This window comes from Petaurus breviceps, unplaced genomic scaffold, assembly GCF_028583685.1.
Source record: "Petaurus breviceps papuanus isolate PSGF00001 unplaced genomic scaffold, PetGlider_PUasm1.0 174, whole genome shotgun sequence".
In the NCBI taxonomy this organism is placed as follows: domain Eukaryota; kingdom Metazoa; phylum Chordata; class Mammalia; order Diprotodontia; family Petauridae; genus Petaurus; species Petaurus breviceps.
Window position 1 is genome coordinate 78,468,913 of NW_027185761.1, and position 25,980 is coordinate 78,494,892.

The window sequence follows — 25,980 nt, forward strand, 5'->3', positions numbered from 1 at the left end:
GGTGTCAAAGATATTTAATTCTCTTTTTCTTTTTTTAGCTCTAAGCCCCCAACCAGAGACAGAACTTTTGACAAAAAAACATCAGGGTTAGATCTGTCTTAATCTTTTCTCTGGGGATGTTCCCCCTTCAGCTGCCTCCTTCTTACTGCATTCCCAATAAGGACACCATCAGTGTGATGTCAATAAAGATAACCAAACATTTAAAATGACACAACAGAAAAGGTAAATGGAATTTCCCTGTGCCCAGAGGAACAGGCTTCAGGTTCCCATGAAGGAATTCAAAGGAAGGAAGGATAAACAGGTTTCCCTTGGGATGTATGTGCAGACAAGCATAACCTTCAGTCTTCACTGCAAAGCCCTGGAGCCAGATTGGATGTGCAGGACTCCAGGGAGATCTATCTTAACCAGCCCCTTTTAGGCACTTCCTCTTCCTGGCCAGAAGCTCTCATTTCTAAGTTTTAAACTGAGGTCCACACATGCAAATCCCATTATTAGGAACCTTCTTGACTTCTCCAACTTCTTTTCTCTTTGGAAACGATGACTTTTAATTGGCCAGGGTGAGGAAAACACAGGCAGCAGTCTTAAATGTCGGCCTTGATTTTTTTTACACAAGACTTAATAATCACTGGCTATATTTTCCCTGGTTCTCCATGTGAATCACTGGTAGCGACAAGTGGAGTGGTGCAAGAGAGCTGTCACTCCAATATTCTCTCAGGCAACAGGAACAGCTTCTTAGGGCAGCAAGAAAAAGGAAAGAAGAAGGAAGAATGTGTAGGGAGGGTGAGTGAGGGGGACTTCCAGGAAGGAGGCAGCCCTGAAGGATCAGGGGCTGTCAGCCACCTTGGGTTAGGGCTGGGGCTCAGGAGCCAATCCAGGTGGTACTGCCCTGCTGAAAGCTTTCTTGCTATAGAGGATGGTATCTGTGACCTGGGGACAATGAAGAAGTTTCTCCTTCCCACCTTACAGTGATGGGTCCCTGCCCCCCCCCCCCCCGCCATGCTAAAATTCTCAAGTCTCTTAACACGGGAAGAGACTAGCAGTCCACTCCCCTGGCATTTCCAGGCATGGATTACTCAGCACAAGTGAACCTCAAAGCAAGGGGCATGACAGGCATGATGACTGTGTCTCCACCCAGTGTAGATGGGGGACAGATGAGTCTGGCCTACTCCAGGATGTCCCATTCAGGAGAATGGAGACAAGGGTGGTGGAGTCTAGGGGTGAGGTATATGGCCTTGAATGCCCCAAAGCTATTCTCACTGGTTTCCCCCTCGTGGGATGGCTGGGGTGTGCCCCTAACAAGAAATGATTTCCTGAGGCAAGTGATGGCTATGGGCAGTGGCTGCTTTTTTTGACTAGATCTTGGCTCCCAGTTACTCTGGATGGTCTCGCTGCTCCTGCTCAGGAACATGCTGGATAACTTCATAAATTGTGCCATGGACCTCCTGCCTGAGGCCCCACTCAGAGCCACACACAGGCCTGCTGGGTATCTAGAAGATAGATCAATAGGGGAAACATTTAGTAATCTCTTGCAGCGGGCCAGCTATAGGCATCATTGCACAGGCAGGGGGTGGATGATCAGCAGCCCAGCAGGCCAAGACCATGCCCAATGTCTAATGGTGCCAGACACCATGAGGGGCCGCTTGCTGGTCCTGGCTGGCTGCTGTGCTCATGACTGGCACCTGGGATCCTTATGGGGGACGTGCCCCTGGGGGCATCTAGGGAGGTCAGACCTGGCCTGACCCAGACTGGGGGAGCCCAGCCACCAGCCAGAGCCTCTGTCTCCAGGCTGCCCTCAAAGGTGTGAAAGACCTCTGTTTGTGCCCAGCTCCATCTCTCTGCTCATTGCCAGGGAGGAGTAAAGGCAGGTATGACTCTGCCCTCCCTCCCTCCCTCCTTCCCCTGCCCTCCTGGGCCCTCCCCGCCCCCCATGTGTTCCTGCACACGCACCCTGGGAGCAGCGGAAGGCTCTGGAAAGGCAACAAATTCATAGATACCAAAGTCAGCCAGGGCATCTTCATGGCCTGAAAGAGACAATTCATCAAGCCCTGATTAAGGACCTGCTGTGTGCAGGATGCCCCTGCCCTCTAGGTGCTTTCATTCTATTGGGGGGTACTAAGGACAGAGTTAGGTGACTGAGGGAAGGGTGAAAATGAGAGCACTCACTATGGCAGATCAGGAAGCCAGTTATTCAGTGCTTCCTGTATACCTGGTGCAGGCCCTGCCTTTCTAGAGGAGGCAGTGTGGAGTAGTGGTCAGTGTACCAGCCCTCGAATCAGGACCTGGGCTCAAATCCTACCCCTGATGCCGACCAACTGTGTGGCCACTGGGAGGCTCTTTATCTAGGAAACGTGGACAGCGATGACCCGGATAAGTTCACTGTGAGGATCAGCTAGAAAACGCGTGCCGAGTGCTATAGGAATGCGAGGAGCTCTCGTCTCCCTTACTGGGGGATACAACCCGCACATCTGTAAATTCATACAAATGCTAGGTGAACTGTTTGGGGGAGGCATTAGCAGGAGAGGGCAGGTGTGGGGGATGGCCAGTGGCGGGAGATGGCGCCTAGCAGGTGAGGAAGAGCATGTCACGTGTGTACAAGAGGGCTGAGGAATGAGGCTGAAAGGACCGTAAGCAGCAAGTGGCATCTCTACTCGGCAGAGGGGAGGAGGGCATGCATTCCATGGCTGGTGCACAGCATGTGCAAAGATGCGGAAGTGGGAGCTCAGGGAGCAAGACACTTTGGCTGGGACCTCAAGTGACTGAAAGAAAATCCTGGGGAAATCTGGAAAAAACCAGCTTGGAGGAAGACAGTGGAAAGCTTTAAAAAGCAGACAAAGGTATTTGTGTTTTATCCTAAAGGGTATGGGACTGCTGAAGCTATTTGGGCAGGGGCACAACAGGCAGAGCTAAGAAAGGAGAGGAGACGGGAAGCCGGGAGGCCAGTTAGGAGGCCACATGTCCAGGGGTGAAGGGAGGTAGGAACCTCATGGAAGGAAGAAGAAGGACCCTGCCAAGTGGGAATAAGGAGGGAAAGGCTGAATGAGCAGTGGCCACAGCAGAAGAGAGTCCTCTGCTGGGAGGGACAAGGAGAGCCCAGTGAAGATGAAAAGATGCATTTGTAGTGAGTTGTGAGTCTAGGACTGGAGGAAGAAGATGGTGGCAGTAATTCAGTGTTTGGCAAGACAAACTCAGGGATGGGATGAGGGGGAGAGAGACGCAGGACTGTGGTTTTGGACCAGGCAACCCCAGGGTCCTTCCAGGGCTGGTTTGGGGCTGGGGTTTTCAGGGAGGACCAAGAATAAAGTGAGAAGCATTGAGGCAGAGGGAGAGATGGAAGGACAGGAGCCCCTTATGGGCATGGCCATGGTGAGGGCGATGCTGAAGGTCTTGACCCTCCCTGGGGGTGCCCAGAGTGGAGTGGGGACAAATCTTGGGATGTTGAGGAATGACTGAGCTACTTTTGGGCAAATGCCAACCCTTGATGAGGCTCTACTGGTATGAAGGCTGGCTGAGAGGAGGGAGGAGCATCCCAGCCAGCGACTGATGCCCTGGAGAAGGCCCTGGGGGCAGGGAGGGCACCCCAGCAGGGCCTCGGGGGGAGCAGGAGGGACCTCACCCCAGGGAGACTGAACTTCCTGCAGGGAGGGGCTGCCCCATGTTTGTCTTTGTATGCCTTGCACACAGTCAGCACTTAATATCAGTCTAATTAGATTTAACTGGATCTGAAGATGCCCCCAAGAACTCTTAGGAGATCTGACACTGTCCCTTCCTGAGTGTCCCTTTACCCAAACACAGTCAAGGCTAAGATGCAGAGCCCTTAGAGGCTGGGGGGGGGGATACCCAGGCCCCAAGCTGCACGGCCAGCTCCTCTCACCTGCCCCTGCTCCTCCCCGTGTAACCAACAGGAAAGGCTCCTCGTTCTGAGTGGAGACGGTCAACACCCTCCTAGCAGACTCGGGAAGCCCCCGTCCCCTCCCGAGGCCCCCGAGTGACAGAGACAGTGCCAGGGAATGGTGCCAAGGGTTGACGGGAGAGTGAAGCTGCCAGCAGCCCCCTTCGCCCTCTCCTCTGAGGCTGGGGCATTTTCTGGGGTCTGCGGGGGCCAGAGAACCCTACCCCCAACCATCTATAGTGGCTTGTGTGGCTTGTTACCTGAAAACGTCTGCACTTTCCCATATTCGGATTCTGGTCTGAAGAAAAGAAACAGACACATGCATGATTTGGTGTAACGGTGACCATACACTTCTGGCCCAAGACCACCGTGACCCAGGCCTTACCTGCCCGTGTGCTTCTGGTGGATAGCTGTGGCCAGGAGAGAGACAGAGAGCACACAGTGAGTCACATTTGCTATGAGCAACAAAGGCAGGAAATTCTTAAAAAACAAAAACAAAAACAAAAAAACCAACCTCACACCTACTTTTATAGGGTCGGCACTTCTTCCACAAGAAGAGGCTGCTCATGGCTATGATCAGGAACACAGAGATGCCCGTGATGATGGCCAGGGACGATTTCCCTTTGCCGGTGAACTTCTCCAGTCCTGGGGAAAGAATGGACGCAAAGGGACTCGTATCTTCTGGTGACAAAGCCCAGCCCGAGGGCAGCCACACTGAGGCGGGATGAGGGCCTAGAACAGAGGAGCTGGCAGTGCAGCTGAGAACTCGGGATGGAGGAGACCGAGGCGCTATACCCAGAACACCTCTTGGAGTGCTCTGGCGTTAAAGGACAAGCCCACGTTTCAAGATGCCTTGGGCCCATTTACCTGCTTTTCAGTCCTGGGTCAGCTCCTCAGCCGGCAGTGCCTGTCCAAGAGATGAACACAAGTGGACATGCACAACAATGCACATGCACAACAATGGCCATGCACTACACAGGTGCATGGGTCTCCCCAGCTCTCACTGGATAGACAATGGGCCTCCTGGTCTTCATCCACTTGCTTTTTCTCATGAGCATGGTTAAGCCAACCTTTGAGTGATGGTAGGATAATAAATTTTAATGCTCTGCAATGTTGTGGAGCTGAACACTACAAGGCAAGGTCACGGGCCATCTGCAGCAGCCTTCTCCACTTTTTGTGTCCTGGACACCTTCAGCAGGCAGTTGGGTGTAGCTACGGACCCCTTCTGAGAGTCACACTTTAAATAAAAATATGGATGAATTTACATGCCACCTTGCCCGGGGCCGACCTTCTTGGCATCGTTCCAGTTTTAGTGTATGTGCTTCCCAAGAGAGCTTCAGAGGCTCGTTTTTAAGGAGCTGAGTGGAGCAGCAAATTGCAGCTAGAGGTTAATGGAAATAAAGATGCAGTTGTTTTCCACCCAGCTTCACAGACTCCTGACCTCTCTCCATGGAGCCAGGTGAAGAGCCCTGACCTCTCAGGACTGACTCATGGGCCCTTCTGGGAATGCCCCTGCCTCTCACCAGCCCCCATTGGTCTTATGCTTCTATCAGTCACTAGAGGACCAGCGAGCCGAACAAGCTCTGTGCCTGCATTCCTCAGGACACTTGGTATGATTTCAGAGACACTTTGTGGGTGAAGAATCTGTAGGGAAGCATTGTCCTCTCCTGAGTCAAATGCTTTTCGAAAGTCAACAGTGAGCTCTTTTTTCTCCACATGTTTCAGTCCATTGTATGAGCTCCCAGATGTGACCTGCTACAGAATCACATTGACAAAAGCCTGTCTGCTTCCTTCTCATACCTTGTTTAAGCTATGAAGGTATTGGGGGAGAGGGGCTCACAGAAATTTTACATAGGAGGGGAAAGTAGGTCTGTCGTTAGGGAGGTGGGGACCCATTTTTTGTAATGATAAGGTCTGAGATTGCTTCCAAACTCCTTATTATCCTTCCCTCTTTTAGATGTCTTGAGAATGGATCTCTCAACACCTTCCAAACAACGTTGCCTTCTCTAGGTGGTGAAGTGGATAGAGCAGTAGGCCTGGAGTGAGGGAGACCTGTGTGCAAGTCTGACCTCAGGCACTTCCTAGCTGTGTGACCCTGGGCAAGTGCGTGCTCTGTCTGTCCCTGTTTCCTCATCTGTAAAATGAGGACAAAAACAGTACCTGTCTCTCAGGGTTGTTGTATCAGCTGGCCTCCTTACCCAGAACCTTCCATATCCTCATAGCCAGGCCCAGGTAGAACTGTTGCAGAGATTTTTCTGTGGAAACTCTATACATATCACTGGCCTGAACATTTGCTGGGGTTGGACAGGAGTCCTTCGCAATGTGGAGAGGTGCCCCTCTCACTAGGGCAAGGACCACATTTTTTCTCTCTCTCCTCTCTTTTCTCCCCTCTCCTCTCTCTCTGTCTCTGTCTCTCTTTCTCCCTCTCCCTCTTCTCTCCACAGACCCTTCCTGGATAGGACTTCAGAGACCATCAAATCTAACCAGCTCATTTTACAGAGGAGGAAATTGAGGCCCAGGGGGCCTCGGAGTTGTCCAAGGTCCTCTTACTCCAAGTTCTGCAGCACTTCTGGTCTGAGGCACACAGATTAGAGCAGAGATTCTGAGTGGGCTCCTTGTTCTCTTACTGCCAAAGGCCCTGGGGACATGTCCAGTAATCTAGAGTTGCCTCTGGCAGTGCAGCTGCCTGAGAAGCTTCAGCAGGCTCTGGAAGTAGCTGGGCCTGTGCTGGACAGGAGTCTTTTGTCCACTGGGGCAGGCCTGTCCTGGGGCCCATGCCTGGGCTCCCAAGGTTTTCCCTTCCCTTCTTTGGCTTTCTTGCCTCCTCACTGAGTGTTTGCTCCTTTCCCGGGCTCCGAGTTGTGGGCCAGGATGTCCGTGGCACCAGCCAGGGCTGTGCACTCTTGGAGTTAACCCTGCCCCCAGGTGCCCTGAGCTGGGGCTCCATAAGGCCCTTTGGTGAGACAAGAGTGTAAAAATGGATTGTGGGCTTGGCAGGATTCGAACTGCACTCTGCCTGCTCCCTTTCAGCTTGTCCCCGCAGTACCTTTCCAAATTGCGCTTAACCTCCTGGGGCCCTGCTTCCACCTGGGTCAGCACAAGTTGCAGATGGGCAGTGCTGGCCCTACTGTTTGGCAGGGTCCAGGTCTCTATCTCGCCATCTGCCTGGGGGCTTCAGAATAAGCTATGCCCTTCCCCCTCACTCAGCAGTGACTGGTCTACTTTCCAAAGTCCCCAGCGCAAGCACTCTGTGCTTGACCTTAGTTAAACAAATAAAATTAAATAGCCCATGCAAATGAGGACTAGGGGCCCTCGGGAGCCTCTCATAGTGTGGCCTGCATTTCCAAGTCATACGGGAGCTGCTTCACCCTCCAGCTGGTCAGTCAGTCAACAAGCATTTATCACCCCCAAACCAGTCCACATGAACTCCAGCAGGAGGCAGCAGTACTCTGGGCTGGAGGACACAGCTGACCACACAGTGAGGACAGAGAATGGTAGGCAGCAGCTCCTCCCAGACAGCGTGGCTGGAGATGCCCCTCTGCAAAGGGAAGAGGGGCCGGTCAGGGCCTCCAGGATGCTCTCTGTTCTGTGCCGGTCAGCACAGGCGAATGGATACTTCAAAGGCTCGGACTAGCTGAACACCGGCTGGCCGAGGGGTGTAACAGGGAAGGGCCATGACGAGATTAGTGGAGGTGGCTCGACATTTGAAAGTCACACAAGACACTCTGAAACACGCGGCAGCACAGACCAGACTGGCAGTCATCAGCTCACCAGAAGGGTCTGCTCCCATCTGCCTAGAGAAGAGTCCAGAGGAAGAAGGCTTCCCTGAGGGAGAGGGGGAGGTCCTTCAGACACCCCTGGCTGCTGACTGGCCCAAGCACAGGCACACGAAGGAGCTTCCTAGATGAGACAACACCACCCTGATCATCCACATGGGAAAGACCAAATGGATGAAGAGCGCCTATTGTCGCCGCTTCAAACTGCTGTCAGACAGCCAGCACATGGGTCTAGGACAAAGAACTGGGCCAACAGGTGACTAGTCCAGGATGCCCTCCAGAGATGCCTTTTCACACTCACAATTCCACAGTGAGGCTAGGTGACTGCAGGCCACGGAACATCAAGATCTCTGAAGAATCTGAAGGGGGGAGATCCTGAGGATGGGAAAGAGGTGGAAACAACTCTGGGCAAGCAGTGGCAGCAAGGGCAGCTGGACCAGAGTGGGGAGTGGAGGCCTCCCCCACTGAGACCTGAGGGCAGCCAAAGGACCTCAAGGAAGGCCTCCTTAGACTCCCACAGAAGGAAGAGGAGTCACAGATGGGGGAGGGCCCTCACTGAGGAGGTCACAGCCCCATGGCCGTCTCATGGTGCATATAGCAGCCCATAAAAGGAGTCCATGGGGAAGGCTGCCCTCTGGAGATGTGACTAACAATGCCCTTCACCAAAGCCTCTGGACTTACCTGAAAGACTGACCATTGTCATTAGTGTTAGTCATTAGAAACTAAGGCAAACAGGGTGAAGTCTCTGTCCCTATGGACTCCTCCCTAGAGTCCCTGGGACATGACTGATCTCCCTGGGCCAGAGCAGGCTGATGGTCAGAAGGCAGAAGTGTCTCTGGTCACTTTGGTTAATGGAAGTATCTCTCAGGGTTGCCCAGCTGGAGAGGAGGAGGAGGAGGCCTCGGAGGGAGGTCTCAGGGCCATCACTCCCCAAGGGCCTGTGCGTCCCTCTCACTTGGGGCCACTGAGCCCCAGGGCCGCACTCTTGGTGAGTGTTGTCTTGTCAGGGAGGCAAGGTGGCGATCTCCAGAGCCCTGGCATGGCACTGTCCCTTCTTCTCTGCCCCCTCTCTCTAAGCAGGGTGCTTAGATTGGAACAATCTAAATCCGTGTTTGATGAGAGGCAGCTAGAGGGTTCCACGGTGCACAACCCCCGGCCCAGGAGTTGGGGAGACCGGAAACCAACAAGCGGGGTGACGTCCAGCAAGTCCCTGCACCTCTATAGGCCTCAACTTTCCTATCGGTAAAATGGGAATCAGACAATGTTTGCAAAGCGCTTCTGGCACTGTTTGTGCTCAGTCCCTTCCCTGCCTCCTCACAACTGCTTCTTGAATGATTCAGTGTGTTTCCAGGAAGGGCCTTGCCCACCATCCAGTCTTTGCTCTGCAGATGCTGTTGTTGGTGAAATGGCTCCAGGAGTTGCCAGTCCCTCCCTCACACCCACCTGCTGCTCTTGTTTACCATCAGCACAGATGGCTGATCTGGGCACAAGTCAAACAGGTTTGTTGGATTTCTCGAAAAGGTGACTGTCTGACATGAAGGCTGCAGTCACCCGGGGTCCTTGGTAATCAGACCTTAATCAAATATGAGGAGCCTGAACCATCAGGAAAATACTTTGGCTAAACATTAATGGAGAGCATGCAGGCAAGGGAAATGAGGCCCAAGCTGTGGATACTGATCATTTTTCATTCAAAGAAAATAAAACCAGGTTAGAATTTGCATTTGGGCTTATTTTACTCCTGATGATGAAAAAGCCCCTAAATCCATTAAACACAGAGAAGAGAAGGTTGGAAACAGTTGGGAAGCACAGAGAAAAACCCCAGCCTTGGGAGGGTCCTTAAGGCACTTGTCTGTCCTAATGCTGAACCCCTTCCTCCACCATTCTGGGAGAGAGAGAAAGTGACAGCACAGTATTCTTTTTTCCTCATTAGGATGCATTCCTGACTTTCCTCCTGGACCCTCTACAGGGCTTGGAATCTTCTCCAGCCCTGGACTACTTCACACATTGAAAGCCCCCACTCCAAAGTCTCACTGGATGAAGTGCTGTGTCTGGCTGGGGAGTGGGGGGGGGTGTGTCTTGGGAAGGACATCTCTGATAAACTGGAGAGCATGGAAGGAGAGCTGCCTCATGGATCTGAGGGCTGGTCCTGGAGAAGAGAAGCCTGTAGGAAAAGCTATTGCCTAGAGGGCCTGTTAAACCTGCCCTGTCAGCCCCAGAGAACAGCATCAGCATCAATGGGTGGAGGCTTTAAAGTTACAGAGAAAGAAAATATCTTTGAACAGTTAAAAAAAAAGTCATTTCCCACTCATTGTGGAGGTTTTCTTGGCAAAGATACTGGAGGGGTTTGCCATTTCCTTTTCCTTGCTCATTTGACTGGTGAGGAAACTAAGGCAAACAGGGGAAGAGACTTGCTCAGGGTCACACAGTTAGGAAGTGTCTGAGGCCAGATTTGAACTCAGGAAGATGAGGCTTCTCGATTCCAGGCCCAGCGCTCTGTGCCCTGTGGCGCTGCCTGGCAGACTTTCCTAACAGTTACAAGCTCTCCCAGTTCCAGAATGGGCTGTTTGGTCCTGGGAGCAAGGCGGGATATTGGGGAGAGGAAGGTTTCCCACCCGCTATGCAGTTCAGGGGTGCTGGGCGGATAACCCAAGAGATTTCGGCCAAGCCTCTGGTGAGGTTTCTCCTGCTGCTCTTGGGGAGAAGACAGCCCAGAGACGTGGGATGGGCTGCCCGGCCACTGCGGGAATGTCTCTCCATAGCGCTTGTTGGAACCCACCCGCGCACTGATCTTTGTTTGCAATGATACCTGCTGACGAGAAGGAGCGCCCAGTGTGGGAACCGCCCCCCTCAGACCGACCCCAGCCCATCTAAGAGTTAATATGCAAGTCGCGGGGAGTTTGTTAGTAACATGCCTGGGTTGCAAGCTGAACTCAGGTGACCCTGGCTTCAAGTCTGGACCGTTGCTTCCTAGCGCAGACATATAAGAGAGCGGGACGTGGGCTGAGACCGACCGACCACTATGCCGTCCCGAGCTTCCAAGCGCCCGTATCAGAGGTGAGAAGATCTGAGTTCAGATCTTCAGCACTTCTGAAGTTCAGTGCTTCTGCACTTGCTACAGCCGTTGGGGATGGAGAATGTGAGGTCAGAGTGGCGCCCACGCATGTGACTGCCCCCGAGACGTTTGCACCTTCCCCGGGCCGGCCCAGGGGCTCTTACCTAGAGATGTGATGATAACGGTGAAGCGCGCCTCTCCTCGCCGCCCTGTGACATTGTTATACGCACAGCACGTGTAATCTGTGCTCTGGCCTAGGTGCTCAGAAGCTACCTCCAGATGGGGCCCGTGTTCGATCACCTGGCTGGAATTGTCGTCCCGCTGAATCCACAAGTAAAGGTTGGGGGGGTTGGAGTCCGCGGAGCAGTCAAACCGAATGGCCTCCCCGAGATCCACAGTGAACACCTCTCCCACTCTCAGGCCTCGGTCTGAACTAACCGTGAGGCCGTAAGGTCCATCTGTTAGAGGGAAAACAGAGGAGAGGCAGAGCACTCCTGTATGCCAAGCACTGTGCCAAACACTGTACAGATTTGAGCTCGTTTGATTCTCATGAAAACCCCTGGGGTTGCTATTATCTCCATTTTACAGTTGAAGACACTGAGGCAAACAGGCTAAGTGACTTACCCAGGGTCACACAGCTAGTAAGCAATGGAAGCCAGATTGTGAACTCAGGTCCTTCCCACACCGGGCCCCAAGCTCTGCTCACTGCACCATCTAGTCAGCTGCCTCGTGGCTGCATGTCTGCTTTCCCCACTCTCCCCTGAACTGGCTAGAACAGTGATGTTGCTCGGGAGAGAGCTGGATTTCATCCCTAGTGGCTCCCTAAGCGCGGGGCTCCAAGAAGAGGGCGAGCATCTGAGGCAGGAGGTCCTGCTCACTGCCACTCAGCCATGCCACCTCAGCTTCCTCACTGGTAAGAGGGGCCAGGCTGGATGACCCCTCTGACAGCGCTGGCTCTTGGCAAGCTGGCTGCTCATTCTCCCTGTACCAGGGCAGGTTGTGGCAGAATCAAAGGAAGGTACGTCATGGGCATTTTATACCAAATCCTCGCTGTACGCCTGGCAAGGGTCTCTCATTCACACTGTCTAAACTGCAGACCACAGGCCGGTTTTCTCAGGTCAGAGACTCTGAGCCAGTGCTGGAGGACAGGAGGCTTTGGTGACTAGAGAAGCCACCCCAGATGTGGAAATTATAACCACTGGAGGGAACTGCAAGACGGAAGGGAAAGTTACCAGATAAAGGATGCTGAAAGAGAGAAATGTTCAAGCCCTCCCTGAACATCCACTGAATGTGTCTCAGGCAGCACCCCTGACCCCATCGCTCAGAATGACCCATCATCTCTATTGGCTGAAAGCTGCTGGCAACCTGGGGGTGAGAAGGCAGAGCAGAGGGGCTGCTGCTGGAGCCCCTTGGACCCACCACTGTTTGAGCTGCTGTCCCCTGAATACAATCAGAAAACAATCAGAAAACAAAACCAAGCCCCCTTCCCAAGGTCGACTGATCCCCTTTCAGCATCTGTACTGCCAGAGAAATGAGATCTCCACTGATTCCAGTGTTGGCAAATGGCTTTGGCCCTCCCGAGGAACTGCGGTGACCTGTCCACAGGTCTGACAGAGCAAAAAGTTCAGGACTGGCAAAGGCAGACTGAGCTCAGTTGCTCACCCCAAGAAGGACAGGAAGATGACCCCACCTCTTGTCCATCCCAACTGTGTCTCTAGAGTGCCCACGGACACAGTGATGCTTGGAGCTGGAATTTCAGAAGAGTAGGGGAAGGGGGCGGAGAGAGAGAGAGAGAGAGAGAGAGAGAGAAAAGGAGGGAGAAAGAGGGAAGGGAAGGAGAGACAAGACAGAGGGAGGTGAAGGGAGAGAGACAGAGGGAGGGAGAGAGAGGAGGGACGGAGGGGAGAAAGAGAGAGAGAGGAGAAGGAAAAAGGAGAGAAGGATAGAGAGAGGGAGGAGAGAGACAGAGAGAAGGGGGGAGAAAGAGAGGGAAGGAGAAAGAAGGGAGAGGACCTGTCTATGTATGATGCTGTTGATCACCTCCTCATGGACACTGTCCTCCCTGGATTTCCATGACGCCCTCTTCCCCCCTTGCTTCCCCCCTCTCTTGGTCTGCCTGCCCCTTCTTAGTCTCCTTTGGTGGCTCACAGCTATAGCATTTTCCACCTAAACTCGGCGCTGGACCCCTTCACACCTTTGGTGAGCACCTTCTGTCCCCCATCTGAGACTTGTGACTCAAGTCACATTGAACAAGCATTTGGGTTTTCTTCCAGGGAATATTGCACAACATTTTTTGGTGGCCTGGGAGACGGTTTGGTGGGAGGAGGAGGAGGTTCACGTAGGTCAGGTTGAACTGATTACATGGACCCTCCTTGCCCCCTCCCCCCATACTGTTTTATAAGACAATATCCTCCTGGATGAGAGTGATGGGAGAAGCTGTCCAGTTTCCTCCTGACCCTTCATGGTGGGGCCCTTGATGTTGGATTAGAAGATTTTCCAAGGAACAGCAGAGGTGAGAAAACTGGCCCCTCTGGTCAGTTCTGACGGTCTTGGTAATTTGCTGTTGGTATATTAGGAGTGACTGGGAGACTGATCGATATGGCCAGTTCTCTGTTCACCTTGATGAGAGGGCACCTCCCATGCAGGTTGGCATGTGCTTTGCTACCTCGGGAGGGAATGAAGGGAGGACTCCTCTGCCTCCCAAGGACTGACCCTTTCCCCGTGATCTGTAAGAGTGAGAAGATGGTGCTTCCCTCATTTTCCCCATTGGACTTCCAGAACCAAGTGCGACTGCAGAAGTGGGTGGAGAGAGTGGCTTTCTCCCCCTTCCCTGGCAACTTTCAGCAGAAGCGTGTGACAGCATATGCTCCTGCGCCTGGGTGGTGGTGGTGATGGGGGATACTTCAGGATTCCTCCTGAATCCCACATCCTGTGTAGAGAAGGGGGCATTGGGGATCTCTAATTTTCCAGGCTGGGTTCTTTTGGAATCTCCCCTTCTAGCCTGAGAAGGAAGATCACTGTGCAAGTCCCAGCTCTGAGACCCTGTTTCATGGGGGACTGCTGAGTTCAGGACTTCCTGAGTTTGGCTGATGTCCGGCTCTTCTGAACTGATCTTTGGTCCCTTTTACCATTTGTTAGAAAGAATGGCTCTTGGGACAAGGGAAGGGAAATGAAGTGATAGAAAAGCCAAAGAAGTCAGTGGCAACTAGAGAAGATTCTTGAGTCTGAGTGGTTGGGCCTCCGCCTCTGGGAGGACCCAGATTCCTCAACAGTGTGCTTGTTGGCAAGGAGAGATGTGTCGTTGTCGTCCTCGGAGAACTCTTCGGCCGAGTACTGCTGGGACCTGGGAATCTGGCTTGTTCAGCAGCCACAGACATTGACCTTTGGGGGGGGGGGATGGACTCTTCCAGGGCTCTGTTTCTCTATCTGTGAGATAGTACTTAGCATGCCATGCATTTTCTGCAGGTTGAAATGAAGGTCTCTGCACACCCACGACTCATAGGGAGTGCCTGGGCAGGAGCTGGGGACCATGCCTTCTACCTTTGGGAAGTGTTAGCCTGACCTAAACTTTGTTTTTGAGATTTTCCTGGAATCACATTCCAGGATCAGAACAGAGGGTCAAAGAAAAAAGTGAGTCCTCTGGGCTCAGGACCTCAGGAGGAAACAAATTTAAATACTAATAATCCTAACAACAGAAATGAAAACTCAAAAACTTCTGTATTTCTATAGTAAAAGCCAGAGGTTTCTCCTCCCCCTGGGGATCTGTCTTCCTCTGCTCCCCCCCCCCCAACACAGAGCTCCATTTGGGCCCCTGATTTTCCCATATTCATCATCTTCTATGTCAGTCCTGCTCCCAGGGAGCACATCTGACCCTGTGATGTCAGAGTCACAGCATCTGTCCTGGGGATAAAAAAATAAGACCAATCTTTTCTTCTTTCTCTCAAGGCAATGAGCTCTGTGCCAGGTTCTGGGCCTCAGAGGGGTCTCTTGCCCAGTGCCTGGAATCTGTTTCCCTCCATGCCTTCTCACTATTTGAGGAGTCCCTGTGCCCACAAGCCCCCACCCAGATCTTCTGTTAGAGGATTTCCCAAGTGGATGCCACGTTTGGTGCTGTCCAGAGAGCAGGCAGACTCCCCGGCTCTCAGCTGGGGCAGCAGATTTCCACCAATGGAACTTGTGTCCAACAGAGGCTGGCTCCATGGCCTCCATCTTCCAGAAAAGCCTGGAATGCTTCTGTCCCAGGGGCCCATCCTGATCCCTCCCAGCGGTGCCCACCTGGAATTGCAGCTCCCACTCTCTGTTGATCCCAGCTGCCTTGTTTCCATTGGTGGGAGGGGGCCTGGTGGGGACAACACAAGGTCGAACCCAGACCTGTTTTTCTGACGCGTGATGACCAGGGGCCTTGGCTGGATGCCAGCCCCTGTCCTGGACATGGGTTGGGGCTGCCATAGGGCAGATGTTGCTCCCTAATTCCGGGTGATTAAGGCACTCCGTGCCTGCCATCTGCTCCCATCAGGGTGGTGGTGGCCGTGCCCACCAAGTCACCAATGGTTAATGGGAACAGGTGATTCATCAGCCTGGAGGCACTGAGGAAGCAGCTTTTCTCTCTGACAAAGGACTCACTTCGCTTGGAGCCCTTCCCAGCAGGCCCATGCTCCCCAGGGGGCTGTCCCCCCCCTGTCAGGCACTTTCATAATTCTAAGTAACATTACCTCTGGGAACAGAGGGAAGTCGGGTGATCTGAGGTCAAGATGCCAACAGGCCTGATAATGATGGTGAAATTAGCCACACTTTAGCCTGTGGACCTTGCAGAGAGAGCCTGGGGCTGAGGGGCAGTCAGCCCCCCATCAGGGTACCCTTCTCCAAGCTTGGTCTCAACACCAGCTCTGCCCAATGAGCTTCCAGATCCTCCTGGGCCAGCCTAGTACCTTGCTGGGAATCCCAGTGTTGTCTGAGAAGATGGACTCAAGGTACTGGGGAGAAGGCCTGAGTGCCCCAGAGAGCCAGTCCTAGGGAGGCCCGGGCCCTTCAGGCCAAGCACAGGGCTGACACCACCCTGACCAGGTATACCTCCAGGGGGCTTGGGGCTGCTTCCTAGGGAACATCCTCGAGGGCAGTCAATAAAGGCAGCACGTGGAGCCCACGAGGTAGACACATCTATGGGGCGTGAAATCCACCTGAGACACTGAGCAGCCTGTGGCCCTGGCTGGCTGACTTCCTTTCTCTCAGCACTGACTTCTCCATCTACAAAATGGGACCACCTTTACAGGGAGAAGGGTGGGTCTTACACCCCCATTATCATTGATTATTATTTTCATAACAAGGCCTCATGACCCCAGAAGATCTGTCCAGAAGTCGGACCAACTCTCTCCCAACTGGCCTGAGCCCAAGGTTGACCTCTGATGACACCGGGGGCAAGAGGGCCAGTCCCAAGGTAGCTGCTGATTCTGAGGGGCACTGCTGAGGCAGCCAGACGAGGCCTTCTGGACGTCTGGGCAGGCCCTGAGCCTTCTTCCCTCTGCCCACTCTGTGCAGCCCAGTCTCTCTGTGGCCTCGTTACAGAATCCATGCAGACAGAGACTTGGCATGGCGGCCTCTTGTGCCGAGGGTCAGGAGCCGTTCCCAGTGGCTCATGCTGCCCTCCCTCATCATTCGCTTCACATAGTCCCTGGTCTTGCATATTCCTTCTAGACCCCTTCTCCTCTCACCCTGCCCACACCTTAGTGCAGGCCCTCATCACCTCACAAATGGATGACTGAAGCAGCTGTTGGGGGGAGAGTCTTCCTGCCTCCAGTCTCTCCCCACTCCATCCATCCTCCATTTAGCCTCCAAAGAGATTTTCTAAAAGCGTCTCCCTCCCTTACTCAGTATGAACTGCTGTGGCCTCCAGGATCATTTGACACCTAAAGACCTTTGCAGTCTGGCTCCATTCTGCCATGCTCATTTCTCCAGTCAAACTTCCCTGAATGCTGCATCCCCTCTTCCCCAGTTCCTGACTTGATACCTCTGTCCCTGGAACACTCTCTCCTTGTACTTGTATCCTGTACTTTGAGAAGCCGGGGTCCATCAGAAAGATGCAGACCAACATGCTGTGGAATCCTGGGGGACAGGGAAGGGAGGTCCAAAGGTGCCTAACTTGGGGTCCTAATGTGGGGCATCAAAGCCAGCTTTCTGAAGGATGGAGCCTTGGTGTGTGGACTGAATGGCTGAGCTGGAATCCTACAGGTGGAGAGGAGGGAGGACCCTCCAGGCCCACCCTGCCCAGAAGATCATGGGACCAAAATTCTAGAGATGGAAGGAAGCCCTGAGGCCATCGATTCCAACCTTGCCATTTTACAGAGGAGGAAATTAGAGGGGAGGAGCCTGGCTTCAGGCCCCACAGGTGGGAAGGGTCAGAGGAAGCTGGGCCTGGTCTTCCCTGGGCCCTGAAGCTGACCTGCCCCTCCTTCTGAGAAGCAAAACACTTACAGTAGATGGTGGGTGCCAGGGCCTCACTCTGCATCTCGCTGATGGCATTCTTTGCCAGGCAGCGGAATTTCCCCACGTCGGCTTTCGTCACAGGGGCCATGTGGAGCACGCTGTTGTTGAGAGAGAAGCTGTAGGTAGCGCTGGCCCGCACCGGCCTCTCATCCTTCAGCCACTGGTATGTGACCCGAGTGCCCGTGGCCACCATGCATGTTAGCGTCAGGTTGCTCACGTTCTCCACGGCTCCGGACAAAGGCTGGAAGTGCACGGTGGCTTCCGTCACGGGATCTGCAAGGCCAAGAGAGCGAGTTCTCTCCGCATCTGTCGCTGCTTCCTTGCCCATCACTCCACAGCCTTCGCTCCGCCACTTCTGTTTGGGGGATTGACTGTGTGTCCACTGGCCAGCCCCCATAACCCCAGCCTCTGGCAGCTGCCCAAATGCAGCCTAGCAGTGTGATCCTGTGTAAGTCACTTTTCGTCCCTGCCCGTAAAATGAGGATGGTAAGAGCTCCTACTTAGCAGTGTGGCTTTGGGATCAAATGAGAGGGTGACTGTGAAGTGTCCAGAGCGGTGCCTGGCAGGTCATGGGAGTTATGGAAATGTTAGCAGCGATTATTATCATTCTTTATGTTGCCTGACTACTAGAGCCAGTACGGGTGGGGCTCTGGGTGAGAGAAGGCCTCTGGTCTGCCCAGCAGCCTAGGGGCTGGCCTGTCCTCGAGGGGCAGGGGGATGGGTTTGTGAGCCCCAGGCGGGCCAGGGGCCGTGCTGACGCACTAGTCTGGGATTCGAGGGGTCAGTGCCCACGGGAAGGCACTCACCGTCCACAGTGAGGAGAATCTTCTGGTGAGCAGACACGGTCCCGTTTCCCTGAATGTTCACATTGACCTTGACGATGTAAGTGCCCTCATCGCTGAAATGGAGTGGATGGATGCGCAGGGATGCATTGGGCGGCACCATGGTGAACTTGTGCCGGTACTCCAGATCCGGGACCACGGATCTGTTCACGGAACCCAGCAGGTATTTGGGAGTCGTCTGAGGCCTCTGGAACAGCCATATGATCTGGACGTCTGAGGCCGGGGTCTGGAAGCTGTATATCACAGGAAGGTAGAGCTCTTGACCCCGGGTGCCGTGGACTATGGCCGAGGGCACGCTCACAGTCAGCCCTGAACAGGTGCCTGTGGAAGAAGGGAAAAGAGAGACCACAGTCAGTGGGGGTGTCTGAGCCACTATGGAGGGCCCCAGCGCGTGCCTGGCTCTTCTTTCATAGCGCGATGAGGAGCAAAGCCGGGCATTCTTGGCCACAGCCTCCCTCCAAGCAGGGACCCTTGGGAAGGCTGATCCACCTTCTAAAAAGGCAGAAATGTTAGCGAGGAAACTTGCCAGAGTTCATCCCAGTGGGGTCAGAGCAGGACGGGTCCTTCCAGCCTGCTGACCGGCTGATGGGGAGCACGACTAGGAATCAGGGCATCTATTTGTTCCAGGGACAAAGCGAATGGGGTGCTTAGCAGTTGGCATTACCTGAACTGGAATGGCCTTTTCCTAGCTCTGGGACTGTCTTCTGACACCTCCCTCCTTTCCTGGACTCTGGGATCAGTTCTCCCTCCTGGCTCTTCTGCCAGGTCCCAAATCTATCCATTTCCTTTTTGTTTTTCTTTAACAGCATTTCATTTGAAGTGGTCTTAAGCCAGTGCCCCAGGAGAACTCCTTCCCTCCCCCAAGTCAGGCACCAAACTCATGGAAGTCTGGGAAACTGGAAAAAGCCTTCGTTCCCATCAAAGGAGAAGGAACAGATATTAAGGCCGAGGATACAAAAACATGTATTTTAAGAATTACGTCGTTTCCACGTCAGCGACACTCTTAGATCCCTCCCCTGACAGCAGGGATGCATTTGCCTTTCCTTATGTTTCTGGGGCTTAGCACATGGCCTGGCACACAGTAAACGCTTAATAAATGCTTGTTGGCTGACTGAGAGCTTGACTGCAGGACTCCCTGAAGTGGGAAGCAGATGGCAAAGGGCCTGGAGGAAGTGGTGTTTTATCCTGAAGACAATAGGGAGACCCTGATGGTCGCCATCTGCTTCCCGACTGTCATTTCTCCTAACTCCTCCTCACAAATGCTTTGAGAAGCCAGGGTCCATCAGAAGATGCCGCGGGGGGTGGGGATGAAGGTGAAGGAGCTCCTCCTCTACTTGGCAGAAAAAGTGTCTTTGAGAGAGCCAGAATCTTCACTCACATGCATGGAGACAGGTGTGGTTGCTGGCACGCTCCGGTTTCTTGGGGTCACAGGTGAGAGCTGGGCTGCAGGTGGATGAGCAGTCCTGAAGGGCTCAATCACCCTCACAGCAGAGGGGCATGTCCTTCCTGAACACTCCGTGCACACCACACACACACACACACACACACACACACACACACACACACACACACACACTTCCAGGAGCCACAGGTGGGAGCTGGGTGGCAGGTGGATGAACAGACCTGAAGGGCTGGGCTGCCCTCACACCATCTGAAGGTTTTGAAGAAGCCCAGTGACTGGCCAGATTGATGCTTGCTATGCCCTGTGTGTAACCCATTTATTAGAGTCACATAGCATGGATTTCTGTCGGCTTGTGTCCTTGGGGTCTGATCACAGAGTGTGGGTGGTCTCATGGGCCCCGCCTTCAGGGGGATGAGGCAGAGGATGATATAACAGGGTCGCTGTCATATTCCTCCCTCCCCAAGTTGGCTGAGCCTCATCGCTTACGTGGGGAGGTGTCATGGTCTTTTGTGGGGAGTATTTTGTACCAATAGTTCTTGCTATACCACCATAGTAAATACCCCTTACTAAAAACTGCTTAGTCAATCAATCAATCAATATTTGTCAAGGGTCTACTGTGTGTCAGGCCCCATGCTAAGTGCTGGGGATATGGAAAGAGACTAGACAGTCCCTGCCCTCAAGGAGCTTACAATCTAATGGGGGAGACAAAAGGTAAACACAAACGTACAAACAAGCCCCCTATAGGCCCCAGAATGAAAAGGGCTGGGGGAAGGCTTCCTGAAAGAAGTGGGATTTTAGGTGGGACTTGTTGGATTGAGGAGAAAAAGCATTCCAGGTCCGGGAGACTGGGAGAAAATGCCCAGAGCAAAGAGATGGAGGGTCTTGTTTGTGAAACAGCTGGGAGGTCACTGGAAAGGGAGGAGAGAGCTGTGTTATGAGGGCTTTGAAGGCCAAGAAAGCATTTTGTGTCTGATCCTGGAGGCCAGAGGGAGCTGCTGGAGTTTATCCTGTGGTTCGGCTGTCCCAATGATTCTCAATAGTTCATTTTGGGAGGAGGCAATCTGGCCTCAAGATGATTGTAGCAGAGTGATTCCTGAGCCCTCAGGGACACCCCTAGAACTCCAAGGCGGGAAAATAGTGCCTCTTTCTAGCACCCAGGACTCATCTGTGAGGGTGGGAGATAGATGGGCTATAGGCCTCAGAGCCCCAAGACTTAGGTGGGACTCCGGTGATTTTGGAGGTAGGAGTAGGCACCTCAGAGGTGCAGGGGCAGGGGTGGCAGCAGCAGCCTTCCCACCCCTATTCTTGACCTAATGAGCTGAGCCCTGAGCCAGGCAGAGCAGCAGCTGAGGTGGAGGGACAAAAAGGGAAAGGTGAGGAGGGCCCGGGCCCTCTCCAAGAAGCCACTGGCTGCGTCCACTGTGTCCCCGGGTGCCTGTCCATTTAAGGACACACCAGCCTCCTGGGCTCATGGCTTTTACATCTCCTCAGACACGAAGAGGCTGGTAGGGCGGGGGTGCAGCAAGGGATAAACATGTTTAAATTGGGGCCGACTAAACCCTTTGCCTGAATATCGGGAATTTTTTCCCGCTGGGGGCTCTGGGCTACAGTGACTTAGCTAGCAACTTTTCATCTGATTAAAACTGCAGGAAGCAGAAGAGGCTCATTCTACTGGCCCTAGCTGGTGATCAGGTCTAAGGGTGTGGCCCATTAGCTGTCTGGAGATGAGGGGAGGATCTGCTGGCCAGCTGTGCCTTCCACAGAGCCACCCAGAACCAGCAGGCTTACTTAGCAGGGGGCTGGCTAGTGTGGTAGACAGAAGACTTGGAATGGGACAGTCTTGGGTTCAAATCCTGCCTTGGATTCTTCCTAGCTGTGCGACCCCAGGTAAGTCACTTCCCCTGCCTACTCTGTACAACAGGGCTAATAATCCCACCACCTCCCAGGAAACTTCAAGTTCAACCTAAAGATCTGCTATGATGGACTTAATCACTGAGTCTCCAGCTCTCCCAAGGGCTGGAAGGCAGATGATGGAGACCTGCACCCAGCTCTGCCTCAGTCTGCTGCGGGGACTTTGAAAGGGTTGTCACTTGACAAGCCTGGTGGCTGAGTGGGCCCCACTGTTTAATGCCAATGAAGATGAAGAGGGGTGTTCTTGAGTTTGCCAGGCCTGGAGTCAGGATCATCTTCCTGAGCTCAGATCTGGCCTCATACACTTACTAGCTGGGTGACCCCCGTGGGCCTCAGTTTCCTCATCTGTAATATGAGCTGGAGAAGGAAGTAGCAAACACTGAAGTATCTCTGCCAAGTCAGTTCCCAGTGGGGTTCCCAAGAGTCTGCCAGAGCTGAGCAACAGCTACCACTCTCCTAAGCGCTGACCACACGTGCCCACCACAGGAAGCTCAGATTTCACGTCAGGATCTGATCCAATCACATTTAATTTGATTATAGGCTTTTTCAAAATAATGAGAAAACGAATTCTGTAGATACCCTTTTAAAATGTTTCCCAGCAATAAATTAGCAAGTTATCTGCTGGGATGGATTTCACTGGGAATAAAGAATTCCAAGCGCCCAACTCGGTCACTGCCACCTGTGGCCAGGGGTCTCTATTTCCTCTCAGAGATGCCAAGAACCCAGGGGACAAAGATTGGAAGAGCAACCTCCGAGGTCCAAGCTCAGGCAGCACTCGGCACCCACCCTATTTATAGGAGAGACAGAGACAGGCAGCTGAGGCTGAGGCTGTGATTCCCGGGGAGCTATCAGTGAACTGTGCAGGGGGCAAAGCAAGCCTGGGTTCTAGATCACTTAGAGTGAGACCAGTGCATCCTGGCTTGCCCGTGATGGGCTCCCTGCACTGACACCGCCCCCAGCACTAGGGGAGACCCACCTTTGGGTTCCCACTACAGGCTCTTGGGTGTGCAGAGTTCCCTCTAAAGGGGTGTGGCTCCCCAGTGACCCACAGATAACCGGCTAACCATTTGGCCACCCTCTCTGCCTGACTTCATCTTCTAAGACAGGGCCAGGCAGCCAGGTACCTCCAGCTCCTTCAGATCACTGCCAGGGTAGGGTGGTGGGGTGGTAGGCCCTCCCTCCCTTGCCCAGCTAGAGCCTAGCTTTGGGGCCAAGTCCTCTGCCCCATGGTCACCTGTTTTCCAGCAAACAAAGAGCTCTGGGAGCCCCCACAGTCCTGTGTTAATTAGAAACACGGTGAGGGGCCCCCTCATCACCTGCCCCTCCCAAAGTGACCACTGGGCACCTGGGGCCCCAAATACTCGGTCCTCTGCTCCCCATCTGTTGATAGAAAACAAGCTCCGGGGTGGGGTGGGGGAGATGGGCTCAGAAAGCTAATTAAGACCCTGGAGCTGGGCTGGTGGGGACTGAAAGAGAAGGCGCCTGGAGCCCAACCCGCCCGCTGGCCTCCCAGATCAGGGGCTGAGCCCTGCACCTCTCTGGTGGGGTGAGGAGGGGTGTGCTTCATAAGGCCCAAGTTGCCCTGATTCTGCTGCCCCGAACCTTGCTGCCTGCCCCGCCTCACACACCCCTACAGAGTGCACCTCACCGCCCCGCACCTCCCCGTTCCCCACCTCGCAGTCCCCGTGGGAAGGCCAGCCAGGGCCCTGGGACCCCGGATGGGGAGGGGGCAGGGGCAGCAGTTCTAGGGACTGCGTCAGGCGCTTCTCAGCAGCCTCTTTGAGCACAGCCCATCAGATTCACGTCAGACCTGTTCCTGGAAGGGGAGGCCAACAGAGGGCCAGAGATCATGATCTTGGGGTGAGGAAGTGGAGTCTGTGGGTCTGAATTGTGCGGGGGTGGGGGACTTCTGCCTGCCCAACAAGCGCTCACAGTAGGTACTTAGTATTTGTTGATGGCTTGACTGGGCTGTGACCTGAGGAGGTCTCCAGGCAGAGCCCGCTCCTGGCTTTAGGGGCCTGGGGCAGGAATTTTATGCCTTGTGGGAGGAGGTACTTTAATGTCCTGCAAATGGATGAAGCATAGGAGAATTCATATTCCATCCCTGCCCTTCTCTGAGTTAAGGACTTTCTTTATTAGTTGCCTCTAATAGAGCCGAAGAATGAGTGGGTTTCATCCAATGCACTTAGTGAGACAGTATTCATAAAGCAGACACTAGGCACTTAGTAAGCCCTTAATAAGTACCAGTCCTGTCCTCCCTCCCCCGTCTGCTCAGAGCCAGACCTGGCTGGGCAGCAGAGCCAAGCAAGGCCCGCACGGTGGAGGGGCCTCCTCTCCAAGGCCCAGATACGGAATCCCAACCCAGCTGTCTATATGACAGATAGCCAAGAGGCATCTGAAACGCTTTGGGATCATGGGGGCAGAGCTCACTTCTAGCTAGGGGAATCCTTCTAGTCTTTCGGGGAGGCAGCTCTGGCTCTGGATTGAAGGCACCCAGCGGCCACTGAGGTCCCCTCATACACTGTACCTCGACCATATCCAACCCCTCCTGTACCCCTCTTCCCTCTAGCTCCACAGCCTCAGGCTCACAACCTAGGATTCATCCCCCGACTCCTCAGTACCTCCCATCCCATCTCCAATGTGCTCCCCCTTCTCTCCTCGACAGGGCCACCCCCTGGTGCTGGCCTTCATCCCCTCACACCTGGACTAGGGCAGAAGCCTTGGGGAGGTGGGGGGACTACCGGCCCCAAGTCTCTCCCTGCTCCTATCCATCTTCCTTTTAGCCATCAGATTCTGCCCGTGGCCATCTCTTCACCTCCCACTTACATTTTTAGCCATCCCCTGTGGCCCTCAGATCAAATACAAAATGCTGGTTGGTGTTCAAAGAGGTCCACAGCTCTTTCCAGTCTTCTGCCTCCTCCCCAGTGGGGACTCCTTGGTCCTGTAGCCCTGGGTCCCCTGTGCCTGGAACACTCTCCCTCCCCCAGCTTCCTCCAAGTCCCACCTGAGATCCCAGCCTTTTGAGGACACCTTTTGGGCCCACGCTTCCCTCTGCTGACCTTGATCCCAGAAACCAGTGAAAGAGGGCTGGGCCCAGTGGCCCCTGGGTGTCCCGGGGTGAAACCTGACTGGGCCATCGGAGAAGCCTCCAGCACCAAGTCACAGGTGGGCAGGCCCTGCCTTTCTTTCTTTGTCCATTCCGTTTCCAGAATGGGGACCCTGGGGGGGCCAAGACAGCTGGGGAGTTGCAAGAAAATGCCAGGCAGCAGAGAGGAAAGGGGACCAGGAGAGGCTGCCCGTCATGGCCAAAGGGGAAGTGAGAAAGCCCTTCTAGGAAAGAGAGCGGGGGCCCTAAGAAGCAGTCTTTTTCCAGTGGGAGGGGGGCTGCTTTCCTTACGTGGACACCCTTTGGGGCTGCCGGACCGCAAGAGCGGGGGACAGGGAGGGAGGCCCCTGCTGCCTCCAGCCCCACGCCCCTGACCAGCAGGGCGGCCGTCTCCTGGCCAGCCCTGGGGCCTCCTTCCCAGAATGGCCGTTGGGCTCCAGCCCACTCCACCGACTCCTAGGAACTGGACCAGGAGACCAGCAGGGCCGGCTCCCGGGTGCAGGCAGTCTGGGGCCAGGGGCTTACCTAGAAGCAGGCAGTACAGCTGGCAGTGCAGGGCGCCCCTCCGGCGCCCGGCGCGGTCAGCGGGCTCCATGCCAGCGCAGGGCCCTGGGTGGCGGGGCCCGCTCCCGACGGCCCTTCCCCGGCTGACAGCTGCGGATTGATTTGCTAGGGAAATGAGCCCTGAGATAAGCGCCTCTCCCCTCGGTGATTTGAATATGGCCTGGTGTGTATACAAAGCACGGCGGGGGCGGGCCGAACACCTGTCAGGCAGGAGGGCCCGGCCTGCCGCGGGGGCTGCGGCGCAGAGAAGCAGCCCGTCCACGGGGTCATCTCAGCCCGGCCGGTGCCCCTGGGCAGCCCGGCCCGGGCCTGGCCTCCGTGTCCTCAGGCCATCCCGGGGACCCCAGCGCACAGCACCCCCAGGGCGCAGGGCCGCCGCCGGGAGCCCCACGGGGTGCCTGCCCTCCTCCGGGCCCCCGCCCGGCCAGGAGGCGGTGTGGGGGGGCTGGGGGCGCTGTCCCGCGCGCCCGGTTCGGCACACAGTAGGCTCTTTCAGGCTTCGCTGCCCTGGAAGGCCCAGACAGTGCGCCGTGAGCGCCGTCTGTGGGCTGAAGTCCGCCCAGGGTGGCCCAGAACTGGCCCAGCCGGGGCCCTAGGCCGTCCAGAGCCACAGCTCGGACCCCCCGCAGAGCTGGGCGGACGGGTGGTCTGGACACGTGGAGGCCCCAGGGACCAGGAGGGGCTACTCTGCCTCAGGGAGACTGAAGGGTATAGGGGAGGGGGCATTTGCCGAGGGGGTGGGCACCCTCTGGTAGGTGGGCTGTGTGAGTGGGGGGGGCAGGGCCCCCTCGGGTGGGCGGGGCTCTCTCAGACCTGACCGTGTGGGGGAGGGGCAGAGCCCCCTTGGATGGTCACCCGGTGAAGGGCCTGGAAGGTAAGGTGGCATTGCCTTTCGACCTCCAAAGCACAATCAGGGACTGGGGCGCGAGCAGCCCAGGGCTGTGGGCTCAGAGCCCAG

The 25,980-nt window shown here is 54.8% G+C and overlaps 1 protein-coding gene across 1 annotated transcript; it reads right to left on the reverse strand.

Annotated features, from left to right (window-relative positions):
- Nucleotides 1-25,111, reverse strand: HEPACAM2 (HEPACAM family member 2). The gene is made up of 9 exons (XM_069084484.1): nt 24,984-25,111; nt 18,004-18,360; nt 17,186-17,470; nt 10,882-11,175; nt 4,415-4,534; nt 4,275-4,299; nt 4,150-4,187; nt 1,948-2,021; nt 1-1,487 (listed from the first exon to the last, which is right to left on the reverse strand). The coding sequence occupies exons 1-9, from the start codon at nt 25,051-25,053 to the stop codon at nt 1,371-1,373; spliced, it is 1,380 nt and encodes a 459-aa protein (XP_068940585.1). The 5' UTR covers nt 25,054-25,111; the 3' UTR covers nt 1-1,370.
- Nucleotides 25,112-25,980: the final 869 nt, after the last annotated feature.

What these genes read in the sequence shown, in the direction of transcription:
- HEPACAM2 (XM_069084484.1), bottom strand. Translation starts at nt 25,053, where the DNA reads ATGGAGCCCGCTGACCGCGCCGGGCGCCGGAGGGGCGCCCTGCACTGC. An exon ending in GCTGTACTGCCTGCTTCTAG is followed by an intron (nt 18,361 to 24,983) that starts GTAAGCCCCTGG and finishes CTTCTTCCACAG; the next exon opens with GCACCTGTTCAGGGCTGACT. An exon ending in GAAAGTGCAGACGTTTTCAG is followed by an intron (nt 2,022 to 4,149) that starts GTAACAAGCCAC and finishes TGTCTCTTTCAG; the next exon opens with GCCATGAAGATGCCCTGGCT.